This window comes from Aspergillus pseudotamarii (genome assembly GCF_009193445.1).
Source record: "Aspergillus pseudotamarii strain CBS 117625 unplaced genomic scaffold BDV38scaffold_4, whole genome shotgun sequence".
Lineage (NCBI taxonomy): Eukaryota > Fungi > Ascomycota > Eurotiomycetes > Eurotiales > Aspergillaceae > Aspergillus > Aspergillus pseudotamarii.
The window spans coordinates 549,585-565,136 of record NW_022475018.1 but is presented as its reverse complement, the minus strand read 5'-3'; the positions used below and the strand labels follow the sequence as shown (position 1 = coordinate 565,136).

Sequence of the window (15,552 nt, the reverse complement as noted above, 5' to 3'; positions counted from 1 at the left end):
TCCCACCGTCAACTTGGATCCTGCCCCTTTCGCAATTCCATGGTGGTCGAACCCAGCTCCTCTGGCACGGCCGACGTGCCGGCTAAGGCCAGTCTGCCGCGGAAGAGCGCCTTCTCGTGTGAGGCGTGCCGCAAGCGAAAGGTGGGTTTCCCCCCCCCCCCATCTCCCCTGCTTTATCTTCGGATGATTTCCGAGATCACAAGCAATCAAAGATCTCCTTCGTGTACCTTGCTTATTGGCACGCTGACATACTCTTCCCCAGGTGAAATGTAATGGTGCTAGTCCCTCATGTTCACGATGTGCGGCGCGTGGAGAAACCTGCGTTTATAGCTTGTGAGTGAGAGTTTTCTTCCATTTCTTCCCTCTATCTCTTTTGGTGTGACATTCCCGCACGGCTTCAACATCCTCTACATGTTATATGTCCCTACCTTATTAACTCAATATTTTTAGAGCTCCAACTTTATCTTATACTAAACAGCTAGAGGCTCGAGTCGCTCAGTTAGAAGATGCACTGTCAAAGCTACGGAGCCAGCAGCAGTCGGCTGCAGAGGTGCGGAAGGCGAGCACCCCATCATCTACCGGCGATGGTAGAGGCAGCATGAGCCCAAGTCTTCGGACTCGCATCAAGGAGGAAGACGAAAGCAGTAGCGCCGATCTCGCTAGGGATTTCGAAGGGCTGAAGGTCGAGCATGATGGTCGAATATCTTTCCACGGCCCGACTAGTTTGTTTCAGCTTCCTAGTGGTGCTCTCAACGAGGCAGCGTCGACATCCCGCCTTGCCGTACAGCACGAGGCTCGAAAGGAAAGGCTGATCAACAATGCGTGGCGGGAAAGGGCGTTTGAACAGATGGCCACTATGCCAGTAGGTCTAACCATGGAATCTCTCTTGCTACAAGAATAGGATCCTTACCCTACTGTTTTGTATTCAGGAACCGTTCCAATATCTCCTCGACTCGCACTGGTGTTGGATCCAGCCGCTCTTCAACTTCGTCTATCGACCGGCATTTACTCGTTCGTAATCTTGTCGCTGCTGGTGGAGGATGAGAACTAACTACGAGCAGGCGATATGAAGATAAACGGTCCATACTATTCAGATGCTCTTCTCAATGCGATTCTCTCTCATTCGGTCCGGTGGTGTAAGTCTGAACCAAGAATCGGCCATATCCTCGATTCGTTTGATGGCGGTGCACAGTTCTCCCACCGCGCCGTCTCTGGTCTATATGATTCGCTCAAAGTTGGTAATCTCGGTATCCCGACTATCCAGACATTGCTCCTGCTCAGTGCGCAAGAGTGCGGCAGAGGAAACCGGTCACAGGCTTGGTTATACAGCGGCATGGCTTTTCGAATGCTGGAAGATCTAGGAATATCCATCGACAGTCGCAAGTATTCGGACTCCGCCCACTTGAGCGACGAAGATATCGAGATCCGGAACCGTCTCTTCTGGAGCTGTTACTTCTGGGATAAAATGGTTTCCTTATACTTTGGCCGATCGCCTACGATGCAGCACTCGCGAGTTAGTCCGCCACGGACAGTATTGGACGACACTTCGGAGATCGAAATCTGGACACCGCATGGAGTTGTCTTCCCAGACGGTGCTCATTATCCTCCGACTCAGGCCCACTCTACGTCCTGTTTTATGAAAATGTGCGGATTAGCGGAGGTGCTCAATCAGATCTTAATTCACATCTATGACCCTATAAGGCAAGTGTCAGAGGCAGAGTTCTACAATTGTGTGATCGAGCAAGCTAGCAATCTAGCTGAATGGTGGGATGAACTGCCCGATTATCTGAAATTGGTGCCAACAAGCCTTCCTCCATACTCTCCGCCGAGCCACATTGTCATCTTAAAGTACGCGACCCCCACTTTCTAGTATATTGCTTCACGCACTTACCATTCCCTCACTGCAGTTCGTTATATCATACTATCAACATCCTTCTCCATCGTCCGATCCTCTGCTCAAAGACAAATAGAGAGTCATACGATAAGAGCCATTTGGTCCAGTGCATGACATCTGCAACAGCAATCTTGTCTCTATTTGATCTATATCGTCGCACATTTGGCGATGCCCATGTTGTCCTCTCACTTTCCTACAGCGTGTACACCGCTGCGTCGATATTCCTGCTCGAAATACAAGCTTTAAAATACGCTGCCCCAGGAACGCTAGACAAACTCAAATTCTGCATTTTTGCTCTAGAGAGAGTGAAGGTCTCAAGCCCAGGTATGTTTATTCATTGAATTAATATAGGGCCATCATAATAACATTGATACTAGTGATCTCGACCGCACTCAGTCTCGTTTACCAAGAGCTCCAAAAACTACAGATCGATATCCACATTGTGCTGCCAACTCCACAATCGGAACAACCTCCACCTCGCTCACAACCCCCGTCTCGTCATAGTCACTCCCCTTCCCAACCCCAAGGTCTACCACTCCAACAACAGCAGCAGCAATTTCACACCCCTTCGACCTTTAGTGATACCTCCCGTCACGTCTCCCCGTCTCATCAATCATCCCCTGATGCCTCATCTATGGCTGCCTCCGCTGCCCCATCAGGTGTGAATACCTCATTTCTTCCGGGATATTCCTTCCAACAGCCCGTCGCAGATTTCGAGCTTTCACAGACAGGCGTTCCTCAAATGGCCGGGGCGCATCTTCTGGGTGGAATACCCAACGCAATAATGACTTTAGAAAACCCTGGCTCGTATGAGATCACGCCGGAGGTCTTTGAAGCATTCTCGTATGCCGAGCCTATCACGACTAATATGACACCAGCATTTGAGCCTCGGTTAGGGTAGTTTGTGTCAGCGCTGCAGAAGGCGAGGCTTAAGCATTTTACAGCTAGCGGAGCTATAGGCGAATGGAGTAATCCTGGATCGTTTATATCTCTGAACAATTACGTTAATCGTTTCGTGTCTTTGTGGGGAGGAGATAAAACAAGACTTTTGGTGGTATAGCTGTAATCTCTAACTTCTAATTGATACAAATACATAGAAGCGGGTATAAGACAACGAGAAAGTACAAAGTGTATATGCTCTATATGAACATGCAAGAAAGTCCTCAACAGAGACAAGGAAAGGGTATGTATGCAAAAGAAATATTAAATCTCGTATATATAGAAACCGAGAATAGATTAGAAGGGGCAGGGTATGCAAGAAGAAGATATTACAAGGACGTATTCTTGTACTCCGCCTGCTTAGCACCAGTACTAGAAGAGACGCTAGGAGCCGTCTCAATGGAGTCATCAGACTTGGGCCGGGCACGCCAACGCAGGTACCACGGGGTATCGAAAAGATCACCCATGCGCTCGATCGGCACACCCTTAGTCTCAGGCATCCAGATACCCAAGATAACTAAGCCAAGGGTACAAATGATAGCCCAGAAGAGATAGGCGCCCCACACATTCAACGAGGCGAACATATTAGGCGTGACGCGGACGACGGCAAACTGGAAGAACCAGTGCAGCGACATGCTGACCGCATAACTCACGTTCCGGATACGGGTGGGGAAGATCTCCGTTCCGTAGAGGTAAGGGATGGTACAGAGGCCGATGGACCAGCCGACGGCGTAAACGAAGACGGAGGCGATGGCGGCGTCGGACGCGGATTTGTTGTCGGAAGAGCCGGGTTGCAGACCCATATAGGCGCCCATGTAAATGTGGGCCGCTAGCTGGAGACTGAGACCCGCCAAGGCGCAACGGCGGCGGCCGAACAAGTCAATTAGCCCCCAGGTGAAGGCCATCGTGAAGACCAGCTTAACGATGCCGTAGGCGCCGGAGCTGATCAGCGAGGTCGAGCTGCCTGTTACACCGGCGTACTGGAAGATCGTCGAGATGTAGTAGGTGATGCCGTTGCCACCGGTCCATTGGGCGATTGTGTGCATCGCGATGAGGAGCCAGAAGCGCTGGCGGTAGTTGGGGTTGGTTTGCGTTTCTTTGAAGGCTGTCCAGGGGGTGACAGATGCGAGATCGCTGGCTTTGGCGCGTACTTGGGAGTCAATTAGGGCGAATTCGGCTTCGAGTTCGGGGTCGTTGATGTCTTTGCCGCGGAGGCGGGCGAGTACCGCGCGGCCCTCGTCATTTTTTTGTTTAGAGACTAGGTAGCGGGGTGTTTCCGGTACAATGTAGGAGGCTATCATGGCGAGTCCGACTGGGATTAGGGGGATGGCCTGTACCAGTCGGTACTGTGTCCGGGTTGGGGCCATGTGTTGGTTGGCGCCGTAATTAATAAAGAAGCCTATTTTCCAAGATTGCCGAGATTAGCTTCCGCAATCCAAGCTTTGTTGGATCCATTGATAAGATCTTAAGACTTACCCATAGCCAAAACGGCCAGTAAGATGACCATGTAACAGCTAACCACAAGTCCTCTAGTTCTTGTGGGGGCTAATAAGCATTAGCAATGTAGCTCCGGGGTGTCTCAGCTCAAGATGCGCCACGTACCAATCTCAGACAAATATAGCGGTGTCGTCACGGTCAGAGCTCCGGCTCCCAGACCGCTCCAGATTCTCGCGAACAGCAAGAGGCCATATATGCCCGAAGAGAAGACCTGGATGAACAGGCCCGACGCCCATACCAAGCAAGCCAAGCGCCATGAGTTTAATCTACCGAATCGGTCGTTCAAGTCCAGGGCGAAGAGTGCGCCGAAGGCAGCACCCAAGACATTGAAAGAAGTAATATTAGCACTGCGGTTGGCAAGCCCCGTCTTATCGTGGGTCCAATTGGATGAGATGAGGTTGTAGTCTTCTTTGAAAGAATCCAATTTCACACTAGCGCTGAAGCCACCTTCGTCATAACCTGCAAGGAGCACGCCCGGTCAGAATTACAATGAAGATATATATTATATGGACCAGGATCATGGTATATCTCACCTTTGGGGATACTCCCACAAGCAATAATGAAGATAACGAGCGCATAATAGGGGTGGGTCTTCCACCGGGACCAGTCTACCATGACGGCGATTGGACAGCGAGAGGATTAAGGGATTAAGGGGGCGCAATGGAATGTGATTTGTTCGATTATCCCGAGATCGAAAAAATCCGGGGAAATCAGACGATGACAACAGCTAAGCGATCCTTCGATATATTATTATTACCATCGGAAGGTAGTATAAACGAGGGCCGGGTACTCTCCGAACTGGAGACGGGAAGAGGACCTTTTCGGCGCGATGGGGGCAAACGGACGGCGAAGAGTTTTAAAAGAGGGCTTCGAGGTCACGCCCCTTCCGCCTCGGTCAACTTCCGCTCTGTCGCCATGCATCTTCTCCTCCTTCAATCTAAAATTTTTACTCCTCACTTGTGTAATGACATGAAGATCTTCTCAGATTCATTGAATCGTGCTGTTCTAGGTTACGCCGTGCAGAAAAATGCAGAAAAATTACTGCATCTAGTCATCTGTCACTCGGGGAATGCGGCATTAGGGGCTTTAGGAAGAACGTGTGGACTCTCTTCCAACTTGGCACGGTTCAGGGTGTGGCCGTTGTCGGCTGTCTCCGCCCATATTAATCCACTCTCCATTCGCTTAGTACGTGGAAGGACTTAGGAGAGAGAGACCCTTACTGCTACTGGGGATCTTTACACCGTATACAGAGTACGCCATCGATGGAAGGGATGATTGTTTTTCCTAGAGTAACCAGCAGTGACACCTGAGATATCATCCTACCATTGGTTCACTCATTCGTATAACTTCCGGTTAGATCGGATTATCCGAAGCCCCCGGGAAAGAGTATATTTGATAGTATCCGCAGTCTGCTGAACTCCCTCACGGACAACCTCCGTTGTCAGCATGCCTTACTTAAGGCTTCAAGGAGAGTAGATAGCCACTTCCCCGGTGGGTCACTGACTGATTCGTCCCTTTTTAATATTTTTATTTATTTATTTTTTTTTTACCCTCTCTTCCTGCCTTGCGTCCGGTAAAGCAAACGGGAAGTTGGCGAGACTAAATCCGCTGCTGTAAACCTGTTATTATAACTTGGCGGGCGTTGGAACTAAATATGATATTCCTACGGACTTGTCTATCAACGAGGGCAGTCGGGAGAAAACCCCCAACTATCTTAGTGAGTTGAGTCCTGACTATTCACCGTTTTGGTTTACTATATACAATCGGTGATACTCTTCTCCTTGTCATTGTTGCACGACGCTTCTTCGTCCTCTCGCCTTTGAATAATACCCTGCCGTTCTTTGTTCAACATGCTTACCTCTGTCCAGCCTCGACCCGACGTCTTTGGTCCTCGTGCCTCCTTGTCCACCTTCCAAAAGGGGGAGCTGTTCGCTTTCGGTAGAGATGAACAGAAACCTGTGCATGTTCTTCCGTTAAGGAAGAGGCTTCCTGCCAAAGCATGGGATACACATATGCATGTCGTTGAGCCGCATCGCTTTCCGGTTGATTCAAGTGCAGTATATCAACCCTCGACGCATACTATCGAGGAGGCTTTAGCGTTTGAGTCCTCACTAGGAATCGAGAATATCGTCCTTGTTCAGCCATCAATATATGGATATGATAATTCCTGTCTTCTGGAAGCGCTCAGGCGTATCGGTCCCTCTCGCGGGCGGGGGGTGGTGGTGATTGATCCGATGAATACAGATATCCAAACATTATCCAAATGGCATTCACTAGGCGTGCGTGGAGTACGTGTGAACTTGAGATCAGTAGGGAAAGTGATGGACCGGGATGAACTAGCACAAACGCTATTACAACATGCGGAGATTGTCCGTCCGTTCGGCTGGGCTATTCAAGTCTACGTCCCCCTCGAAATGATCCCACTGCTCGAGCCTATTGTTCCACGGCTTGGTGTCAAACTCTGCATCGACCACTTTGGTGGTCCAGACCTACTATCTACGAACTGGAAAGATGGAGCCTCGTTCGACCCCTATTCACTGCCCGGATTTTCATCCCTAGTTTCCCTTCTCCGAGCGGGAGACACATATGTGAAAATCTCTGCACCATATCGGCTCAGCAAGGACCATGAAATGCGAGACATTGAGATGATGGCCCGAGAACTTCTTCGAGAGGCTCCAAACCGCGTACTTTTCGCGACGGATTGGCCGCATACACGATTCTGGGGGACCGATATCGCCCCGTTCACAGAACTGTGTCTACGGATATGCGGGAACGATTCCGTGTTGACCGAGCGAGTATTTCGTCGGAATGCCGAAGAGATGTTGGACGCACAAACTATGGACTGAGTGAGGGTATCTGGCTCTGAGGCAAATTACAGGGTTAACGAGTTACGACTATTTACCAACCATTAGACTAATCTTTTACGCTACAATATTATGAATATGGACAAATTTCACAATTCACAATGTAAATGACGTTGAGTACTACTACGTCTCGGACAGGTTCCGTCGGCTGAAGGAGTGTGGAGACGGACGACGATTCACGCTAAATTTGCATGGACGGAGTTTTACTCCGAGGGCATCACTGCATACTGTATAGATTTGCACTCAATGCCACTCACCTTATCCGAGAATACTTGGCCATCCTCTCGCTAGTTCTGGCTCACTGAATGTATCCGAGCATACCCCTAGCATGGCAAATACGGGAGAACGAATATCCTCAATACGATTGTATATCTTACCATGTAGTATCCTTCTGCTGTCTGACATTCACTTACCGCATTCTCCTTTTACTACCACTCTCCGCGTGGCCCAGGGTACGTGAAATGATTGGTTGAAGACACGGGCTGGGATAAAGTTGCTAAGGTTGTTTGTTGAAGATTCCATCAATCCCTAAAAGACTGCGCATACCTATTTTGGCATGAGCCCATGGTAGGTCAGAAGACGGAAAACTGTGTGTAATGTTTGTTGAAACACTTATTCATAGAGGAAAATCAGAAAAGGCTATAGTTGACTCGAGTATATTAGGGCGATATCATAGCATGGACAGAAACTGCAGTGTCCTCGTGAGGTCCTTAAACTTGATTTTAAAATAAACTAGCTGTTTATGTTTGTTCGTTCTTTCTCCTCTCGCAAAAGAAAACTAAGATCTACAATAATATCCTATCCTATGATATTTGCAATTGCCCTTAAATCAAGTTACATTCAAGTAGGGATCTCGGAGGGTCATGTTCCGTCTCTTGGTCTTTTATCAACACCAAAGCCCTAATCAGGTGTTCAGTCGACTTGTGACGTTGAGATAGCACAAAGCAATAAGTGGTGCTAATTAAAAACATACTTCATAGTACATCTAGTCTCACAGATTTCAACAGTTCGACCCTGTCCCAACCTAAAACAACCAGACTCCAGAGGCAACAATGAATCCAACGATCCCACCCTAACCAACCCCAACAAAAGCCCTTGTATCAAGTCTCATCAGCTACATCGACAACACTCACCACTATAATACCACAACCAAAGGAATAATCCGCCCAATGCACGATCTCCTCTATGGCCCTCCTTGTTTCTGGATGTGGCTTTGGGGTTTGTAGGGAGGTATTCTTAGAAAGAGAGCTTGGTGTGTTTTGCTTATATTTGGTGGGGTTTTTAATTGACCATTGTCCGAGGGTGAAGAGGGCGAGTGTATGGCAGATTATTATGTATTGGGTTTTCTGCTGCTTTCAACTGCCTTCTGGGCCGGTTTAGATTGTGGAAAAATAGTGGGCGCTTTGCGTCGACTTGACCTTGAAGGGAGTACGAATGCCCCTTCCAGAGGTACTCATCGCTATAGTCCTCTACGCTACAAAGTTACTCCAATTCTATGTTTTGGAATTCAACCCATTTGCGAAGAAGGTTCCTACGAAGTTTATGGTTGGAGAAAACTGTCTTTGCGTAAGACTAGCTAGACGACCCAGTTACCATCTCAATACGGTGCAGATGCGATCATTATTTATTCCAACTTAATCTCCGTTGGCTTCGAAAGCTCCAGGTTTGTCTGGATCGTCTTCTTGGCACCATCCTCACGGCGAGACCGTGATCCACCCTTGCCTGGTCCCAGTAGAGTGACCGATTCTAACAAACTGGCGTGACGCTCAAACTTCCCATCGATATGAAGCACACCTCTGCGGTACTCGAATTCGACTTCCAGGGTGGCCTTTTGCTCCAAGGAGTCACCGTCATCCAAGTACAGGCTACCAGACGCAGTGCCATCCAGTCCCGGTGCGATGATGAGCTGGAAGCTCTTCTCGCGAAGCTCAGTCGTGGTCATGGCACTTGAAGACCGGATGGGGATAATGCTGCCTCCACGGATGTGCAGGGGAATGTGGGTGATGTCGATATTGCTGAGTGTGATATTTTCGCCACGGCCGCGAACGGGTGCGCCTGTGTACCAGTCATAGAATATATCATCGGGGAGGTATGCATCGACCGAAGTAAGGCCCTTGTCGGGGACTGGGCTGACAAGAAGGGCGTCACCGTAGAAGAACTGCAAGTCGATAGAGAAGGTATTCTCATCCTCGGGGTATAAGTAGAACATCGGCTGCAAGAATGGCTCGCCGGTCTGCGACTGCTTGTAGAACGAGGTGTAGATGTAATCGAGAAGCCGGTACCGGATGTCAATAGCCTTGCGAGCGGATTCCGCTACTGTGGGCCAGACGTAGAACTCCTGTCCAATGTTACCGATCTCATTATGATTGCGGTAGAAAGTAAAGAAAGCTCCCAAGGAGGCCCAGCGAGCGCAAAGCTCTTCGGTCGTGTTACCAGCGAACCCACAAACGTCAGCTCCAACCATAGGGACCTGGAACATTGATGCAAAAGCAAGCCCCTGGGCGATGCTAATCCGGTAGTGTTCCCACTTGCTAAAATTATCACCGAGCCTGTTGTATGTTAACTACAGTTTTCATCCTGGAAGTGCCCAACGTACCAATGTCCAACGTCTCGTCCTGCGCCCGCATAAGTGCTGCGGGTAATAACCAGAGGCCTCACCTCGGGGCGACGATGCTGCATAGCTTCACGAGAACTGGAGCTCATCACTGAGGTGGATTAGCCTAAAGTACAGGCCCTCGGGGGGTCTCATATATACTCACTCGTTCCATATAAATTGTGTGTATCATATTCCACGTATCCTTCTCCAGCATGAACGATACCAGTGTTGATGGTCTTGTTGCTAAGGGACCCGGCCGCGTTCCGGATTTTGTAAGGTGGATTAAGTAAATCGCGGCCCTCAAGTCCGAGCTTTGCCTTGAAGATTCTCTTCTGAGAATGGCTGGCAGAGGAAGGCTGGAAGTCGGCAGGAAAGCCAGGCAACGGACGAGGGCTGCTTGACCGGACGGGTGGTGGTGCAGGTGGAAGATTGTTGTCAGATGAATATTTTTCTGGATCAGTACAGGGGTCTGGGCAGAAGTTTGAGGCCTCATTCATGTCGATCCACAGGCCATCAATGTCGACACCAGTCTCTGCGTTGAAGAAGGTACTAAATTCAGAATTCCAGTAGTCCTGAATGTCAGGGTGAAACCAGTCTGGATAAGCAGTCACACCCGGCCACACGGCACCTGATCCTGTCTCAGCAAATTTTTATTTATCCTGGGCGGTCGTGATTTTATACCTTTGTATAAACTTCCATTCTGAGTCTTCAGGAAGACACCCTGCTTGAGTCCCCTGTTGAAGGCCCCGTTGTCTGTAAAGAAAGAACTAATCAAATTCTTTTCTTAAAAGAGAATGACCGCTACTTACCGCTTACGCTAACAGCAGGATCAACCATAACAATGTAGCGCTGATCGTGATCATGAAGGTAACCGACCAGCTCACGCATCTTCGCCAGGGGGAAGCGGTCCGGGTCAAGAGAGAAAACTCTCCTTCGGTCCATGTAGTCGATGTCCGTCCACATAGTCTCCAGGGGGATGCCTGCCTTGCTATAGTTATAGACTACCTCCGCAACCTGATAGACATCACGGTAGCCGTATCGGCATTGATGCAACTATTAATCATAGGTTAGTCAATGCACTAGAGTCTTGAGAAGATCATAGAATAAGTGTGCGGATAGGGTATCGCATACCCCAAAAGTCCAGTAACTCTGCATAGCAGGAAGGCCGACAATCTTAGAGTACTCTATACTGGCTTCTTTTGGATTCGAGCCAGTAAAGAAGTAAAAGTCAAAAATTCCTCCTAGGGCGTTATACTCAAGGTATTGCTTGCCGTCTGCCGTCTTATCGATGAAAACGTCCATCCCGTTAGAGTTCAGCAAGAAGACACCGTGAGTTCCAGATTCACCGCGATGGTCGTAGTACACAGGGTGAGTGCCGTACAAATTGCTATTTTCGGGGGTACCATAGGCGTCACGATTCCAGAAGGTACGTGTGTAGTTTGTCGTGGAAAGGCGTAACGAGTCGGTATGCTCCCCAAGACCATACAAATGGGGGTTCTCCGGGAGCCAGGTGCGAAGCTTCAGATATTGCGACTGGAATATAAGATTTTCTGCAGAGCTGTCGAACAATATCTCATCGTCTCTTTTAACGGTAAATGAGAAGGGCTCTTCCGCGTACTCAAACTTAAGTGCGGAGTCTTTACTAGAGCCCTCGCCACTGTCTACACGAGGGGCCACCTTTTCAGGCACCTGGTACACACATTCTTCGGCATCATATATCTTGACATGAAGACGCTCACCTAATCTAATGTTTAGCAATCGAGTTTTCCGAAGAAAAAACGGTGGTTGTTCCTACCGGTTTGGTACTCTACCAGAAGCTTGAGGTTCTGCAGGTCTGTGCCATAGGTGTTGCAGGGTTTTCCTGCGAGGGTTAAGTCGGCCGTCAAAGACCGATCATTTTCCTGGACATTGGATGCCTTGTATCCAGGGCACTGTTGGGTGTCCGTTCGTGACTCAATCACGGCAGCCCCGGCCAAGGAGGCACAAAGTAGGAGAGAACCCAACATCGGGGTTCAGGGTGAGGTTGGTGTTGAAGGTTGAGTGGATGCAACAAGGATCCAGGGTCCAGAGCGAGCGGAGAGTGACAATTTATAATGACCAGGCATGGCAGTTGACTTGTGGGAAATGCATGGATGGGTTACATTTCCAACGTTGGCCCAATACGGATATAAGTGGCGCACTATTGTATGACTGCTCACATCAACTGCATCACGGTCAACCCAAGCGGGATAATCGGAAGTTGGAGGTGAGCCGAAGCTTACATTGGCTCGGGAATCGGCCGGAACAGAAGCAATCCAAGAATCAGGATAAGAACAAGAATATGAGGGGGTTACTGGAGTAGGACGAGGGTAACCATGCAAACCCTGTCCATCTCGGCCAAATATCGGGTATTTTCTCTAGGGCAGGGTATCTCGCCCACGAGATGGAACGCAATGACGACCTTCGAGTAACCTCAGCATGTTGATAGACAGGAGATTGAATTATTAGTTGGGAGGGGCACAAGGATAATCCTCGAACAATGAAAGTTACCCCACATTTCTCCGCAGACATGAAATCATTGTATATTATATTCTTATATTAATTGATCTCTTACTCTAGCCCCGAATCGTCGCTCATAGTGAATAGTTCTTAAAATTGGTTACCTATGAAATAATCAGTTGACGGGCGTAAACTGATTAAATATGAATTTAAGAAGATAGAATCCACACTACAGTCCAAGGGGACTTACTTTTCACGTGCCCGTCAGTGCTTAAATTCTCACAATGGAATTCTAAAAGAACGACCCACACAATGTCACCTGCCTCGTATAGTCTAGAACTACTCGAGAAGGGTTCCTCACTGACAGGAACTGATGTAGCCCTAAAGACAGCAAGTTTCTAGGCTGATATCACCATGATAGAATGGATCGACATATGCTAACTCCTTTTAGAGAGGGGATCAACTCTCGCCTGACCCGAGATGGCTTAGCGAGAACTGGTGTTCGATTCAGCTCGACAAAGTACCGCCACCACTGCCGATATATTTCGAAGCTCCTTATTCAGACATATTTCCTATCATCCGCCAGGTAAATTGTTCCCGGGTTCTCAGATAACATGATGCCCGGCTCGACAAATTCTGTACGCTTGCCACAACACTCTTGACATCCTCGTGTCAGCCGAGTGAGACAGGTCACTCCGCCGGTAAGTTTGATCGGCAAGAATCGAGATTTATTCCCAGACTGAGCTGAAGCGTGGATCCCGCCTCCACATGGTAGGCCAGTCAGCTTCCGCCAGCTTCAGGATATGCTCCTTACTCAGAGTACTATTCCATTTTCTGCGGGCCTATCAACGTTGCTGCCCAATGGCATGACGTGTTTGTGAATTGTCGGTGAAAATGCCATTTCGACTTTCCTTATACACTACTCAAAAGGGCGGTGGTCTCGTCCCTGCAATGTGTTCTCGTCGAAATCATTGAGACTTTTCCCATGGCAATCTTCACATCATTTGAGCTCGAAGCGGCTACGCAGCAGCCTTCACCGTTAAAGTCTGTGCAGATTAAAGACCGCCCGCGACCAGAATCACCATATCATCGGGCAGTTCTATGTTTCATCGTTCGAAGTGCCAATATAGAACCAGAATTGCCAAAGGGTCCAAAGCCAAATAGTGCTCAGGTTCGGAAAAGCGATAGGGCTACCCTGCCATGGTTCGCCCCACAACCCTTCATACTCTTAAGTACTATTAGTTCTGATAGATAAATTGTCATAGCGGCCCTCTAGAGACCCTACTAGGGGTAATGGAAGACAACAGTTCGAGTCCTGTGGATACCGCCTGGAAGACGATCAAAACGCAGACAACCATACCACCATCCTCACTCTCTGTTCTTCGATATGGAAAGAGCTTTTTTTCAGAGATTTCATCTATCGGCCAGAAATGCCTCTTTTATCCGTTCGCATTCCATCTCAATACACTGTCAGGTCTCAGCACCGAGGTAGATAACTCACGTCTTCATCAAGGTATGGGTGGATGGGATAACCACGAGTCGAATCTGTATGACTTGATGGACAGCCACTACTACGGACAGGGCTTGCGAAAAGTTTGGTTCGAGATCGAACTTGGCCCAGCGCCAGGGAAGATGTTGGCGAATGGTCTGAAACAGCTTCAACACGATCATGAAAGTGGCGCACGAAAATTAGCTGCTGTTTCAGTGAACATCCTCCGGGCGGTCTTGGTCCACCTTGACGACCCCATCACTCTTAGTGGCACATGGTGGCAGAAAGCCAAGATGACGGCCTGGCATCTCTGGAAAAACGGGCGTCAAAGTATGGACGCGGCCATTCTCAGTTTTCTATTGATGACATTGACTGAGATTGAGATGTTTTTATTGAACATGGGCCCTGAGGAAACTTGCAACAAGCTGCACATCTCCGAGCTCTTCGACCGGATTCAGAAAAAGATACGATCATATAAGCTTCGCCTTAGCTTCAATTTCGGATCATACGCGATGTCTAAAATTAGCCGAACGGGTTCTGTACCTAAACACTTGAAAATCTTAACATTATCTGCAAGTTGTACCATTCGTGAATGCATTGCACAGTTGGCACGGATCTCCGGCGCTCAATCAATCGAAATCCGCGTTTTAGAATCACGCCCGTTATTTGAAGGTGTTTCACTAGCATCTTCACTTCTAGAGTACCTTGAGAACGAACCGAACAGCCCCAAAGTCAACGTATCTATTTTTACCGACGCTTCAGTCGCCCTTGCAGCTCAGGATGTCGATTTCCTTCTGCTTGCAGCTGATCGCATTGCAGCTGATGGGTCAGTTAGTAACAAAACCGGGTCCTTGCCGGCAGCTCTAAGCGTGCGGCATGTCTCGCCCGCGGCAGACATTATCGTTGTGAGTGAACTCGATAAAGTCGCGATGCAGAGCTGTGATACAGAAGCACATACCATGGAAAACAATGAGTCATCGGAGGTTTTGGACGCCTGGCAGCAGAGCGAGACCGTAAAAGGGCTCAACATCATTGAACAGAAAATTCAAAGGAAGGGTCGACAAGTTACAGTCAACGTACCGAATGTTTACTTCGAATGGGTCCCTCCAACATTGATAGACGCCTACATCTGTGAAGATGGTGTCAAACTCCCATCTGATTTTCGAAAACGGTCACAGTGGATAAAAGAGCAATGTGAGAGATATTTTGATAACAACTTGTGATATTGAGCACTTGAAGCGTATCGTAATCCAGGTAACATTTGAAGAGGAGGGAACATGATATTATGAAATCTTGATAGCAATGCGAGCCGATAAATCCGTTAATGCTACATTGATCTTGTCCAAAGCCCATTCGTCCCGCGTCCTATTCCGACAGTCCCTTGAAACCCTGAAGTCAGGGCAATGTTAAAAAATGTAGATCATGGATCTGCGAAGATGATCGTAATAGCATCTAATAAACGGAAAGGTTTCACCGAGATTATAGCAGTGCTACTATGGACGGGCCAGACTCACAATAAACCCGCGCTCCAAACCTGCGTCGGGCTGAATATTTGCTCATGCTGATACTGATAGATTTGGGCGTGAGATAGTTATATGTTGGTGTTGACGCCCTCTGTTGCTCTCGTAGTCTCAAGAACTCGACTTGGTGTCAGGAATCCGGGTAAAAGTGACCATATAGTAAGTAGTGGGGACAAGGTCCTCCCAATACTTAGCGTCCTCGGAGCATGCACCGCGACCACAGTGGGTGATAAATTTCTCATTTGTCTTAGCAAGTTAGCCTACGTTGATTTGCC

At 48.5% G+C, this 15,552-nt stretch overlaps 6 protein-coding genes across 6 annotated transcripts; 4 read left to right on the top strand and 2 right to left on the bottom strand.

Moving 5' to 3' along the window:
* Positions 1-39: 39 nt before the first annotated feature.
* BDV38DRAFT_294386 (putative C6 transcription factor) lies at positions 40-2,979 on the top strand (the record flags this gene model as incomplete). Its single annotated transcript, XM_032062493.1, has 7 exons — positions 40-141; positions 263-333; positions 451-862; positions 930-1,011; positions 1,062-1,848; positions 1,908-2,218; positions 2,272-2,979. 7 exons carry the CDS (start codon positions 40-42, stop codon positions 2,793-2,795), a joined length of 2,289 nt encoding a protein of 762 aa, XP_031918638.1. The 3' UTR covers positions 2,796-2,979.
* Positions 2,980-3,162: 183 nt separating this feature from the next.
* BDV38DRAFT_267794 (putative MFS quinate transporter) lies at positions 3,163-4,945 on the bottom strand (the record flags this gene model as incomplete). Its single annotated transcript, XM_032056652.1, has 4 exons — positions 3,163-4,232; positions 4,310-4,378; positions 4,436-4,789; positions 4,864-4,945. 4 exons carry the CDS (start codon positions 4,943-4,945, stop codon positions 3,163-3,165), a joined length of 1,575 nt encoding a protein of 524 aa, XP_031918637.1.
* On the top strand, positions 4,790-5,759 carry BDV38DRAFT_126703 (uncharacterized protein). The gene has a single exon (XM_032051226.1). It carries the CDS (start codon positions 4,991-4,993, stop codon positions 5,531-5,533), a length of 543 nt encoding a protein of 180 aa, XP_031918636.1. The 5' UTR covers positions 4,790-4,990; the 3' UTR covers positions 5,534-5,759.
* BDV38DRAFT_126704 (putative TIM barrel metal-dependent hydrolase) lies at positions 5,760-7,216 on the top strand. The gene is made up of 2 exons (XM_032051227.1): positions 5,760-6,047; positions 6,199-7,216. The coding sequence occupies exons 1-2, from the start codon at positions 5,985-5,987 to the stop codon at positions 7,174-7,176; spliced, it is 1,041 nt and encodes a 346-aa protein (XP_031918635.1). The 5' UTR covers positions 5,760-5,984; the 3' UTR covers positions 7,177-7,216.
* A 1,447-nt stretch (positions 7,217-8,663) lies between these two features.
* Positions 8,664-12,046, bottom strand: agdC (putative alpha-glucosidase). Its single transcript, XM_032053309.1, has 7 exons — positions 11,586-12,046; positions 10,922-11,529; positions 10,600-10,843; positions 10,472-10,543; positions 9,954-10,418; positions 9,791-9,899; positions 8,664-9,743 (listed from the first exon to the last, which is right to left on the bottom strand). Exons 1-7 carry the CDS (start codon positions 11,794-11,796, stop codon positions 8,819-8,821), a joined length of 2,634 nt encoding a protein of 877 aa, XP_031918634.1. The 5' UTR covers positions 11,797-12,046; the 3' UTR covers positions 8,664-8,818.
* A 1,021-nt stretch (positions 12,047-13,067) lies between these two features.
* Positions 13,068-15,098, top strand: BDV38DRAFT_126579 (uncharacterized protein). The gene is made up of 2 exons (XM_032051221.1): positions 13,068-13,471; positions 13,534-15,098. Exons 1-2 carry the CDS (start codon positions 13,254-13,256, stop codon positions 14,978-14,980), a joined length of 1,665 nt encoding a protein of 554 aa, XP_031918633.1. The 5' UTR covers positions 13,068-13,253; the 3' UTR covers positions 14,981-15,098.
* Positions 15,099-15,552: the final 454 nt, after the last annotated feature.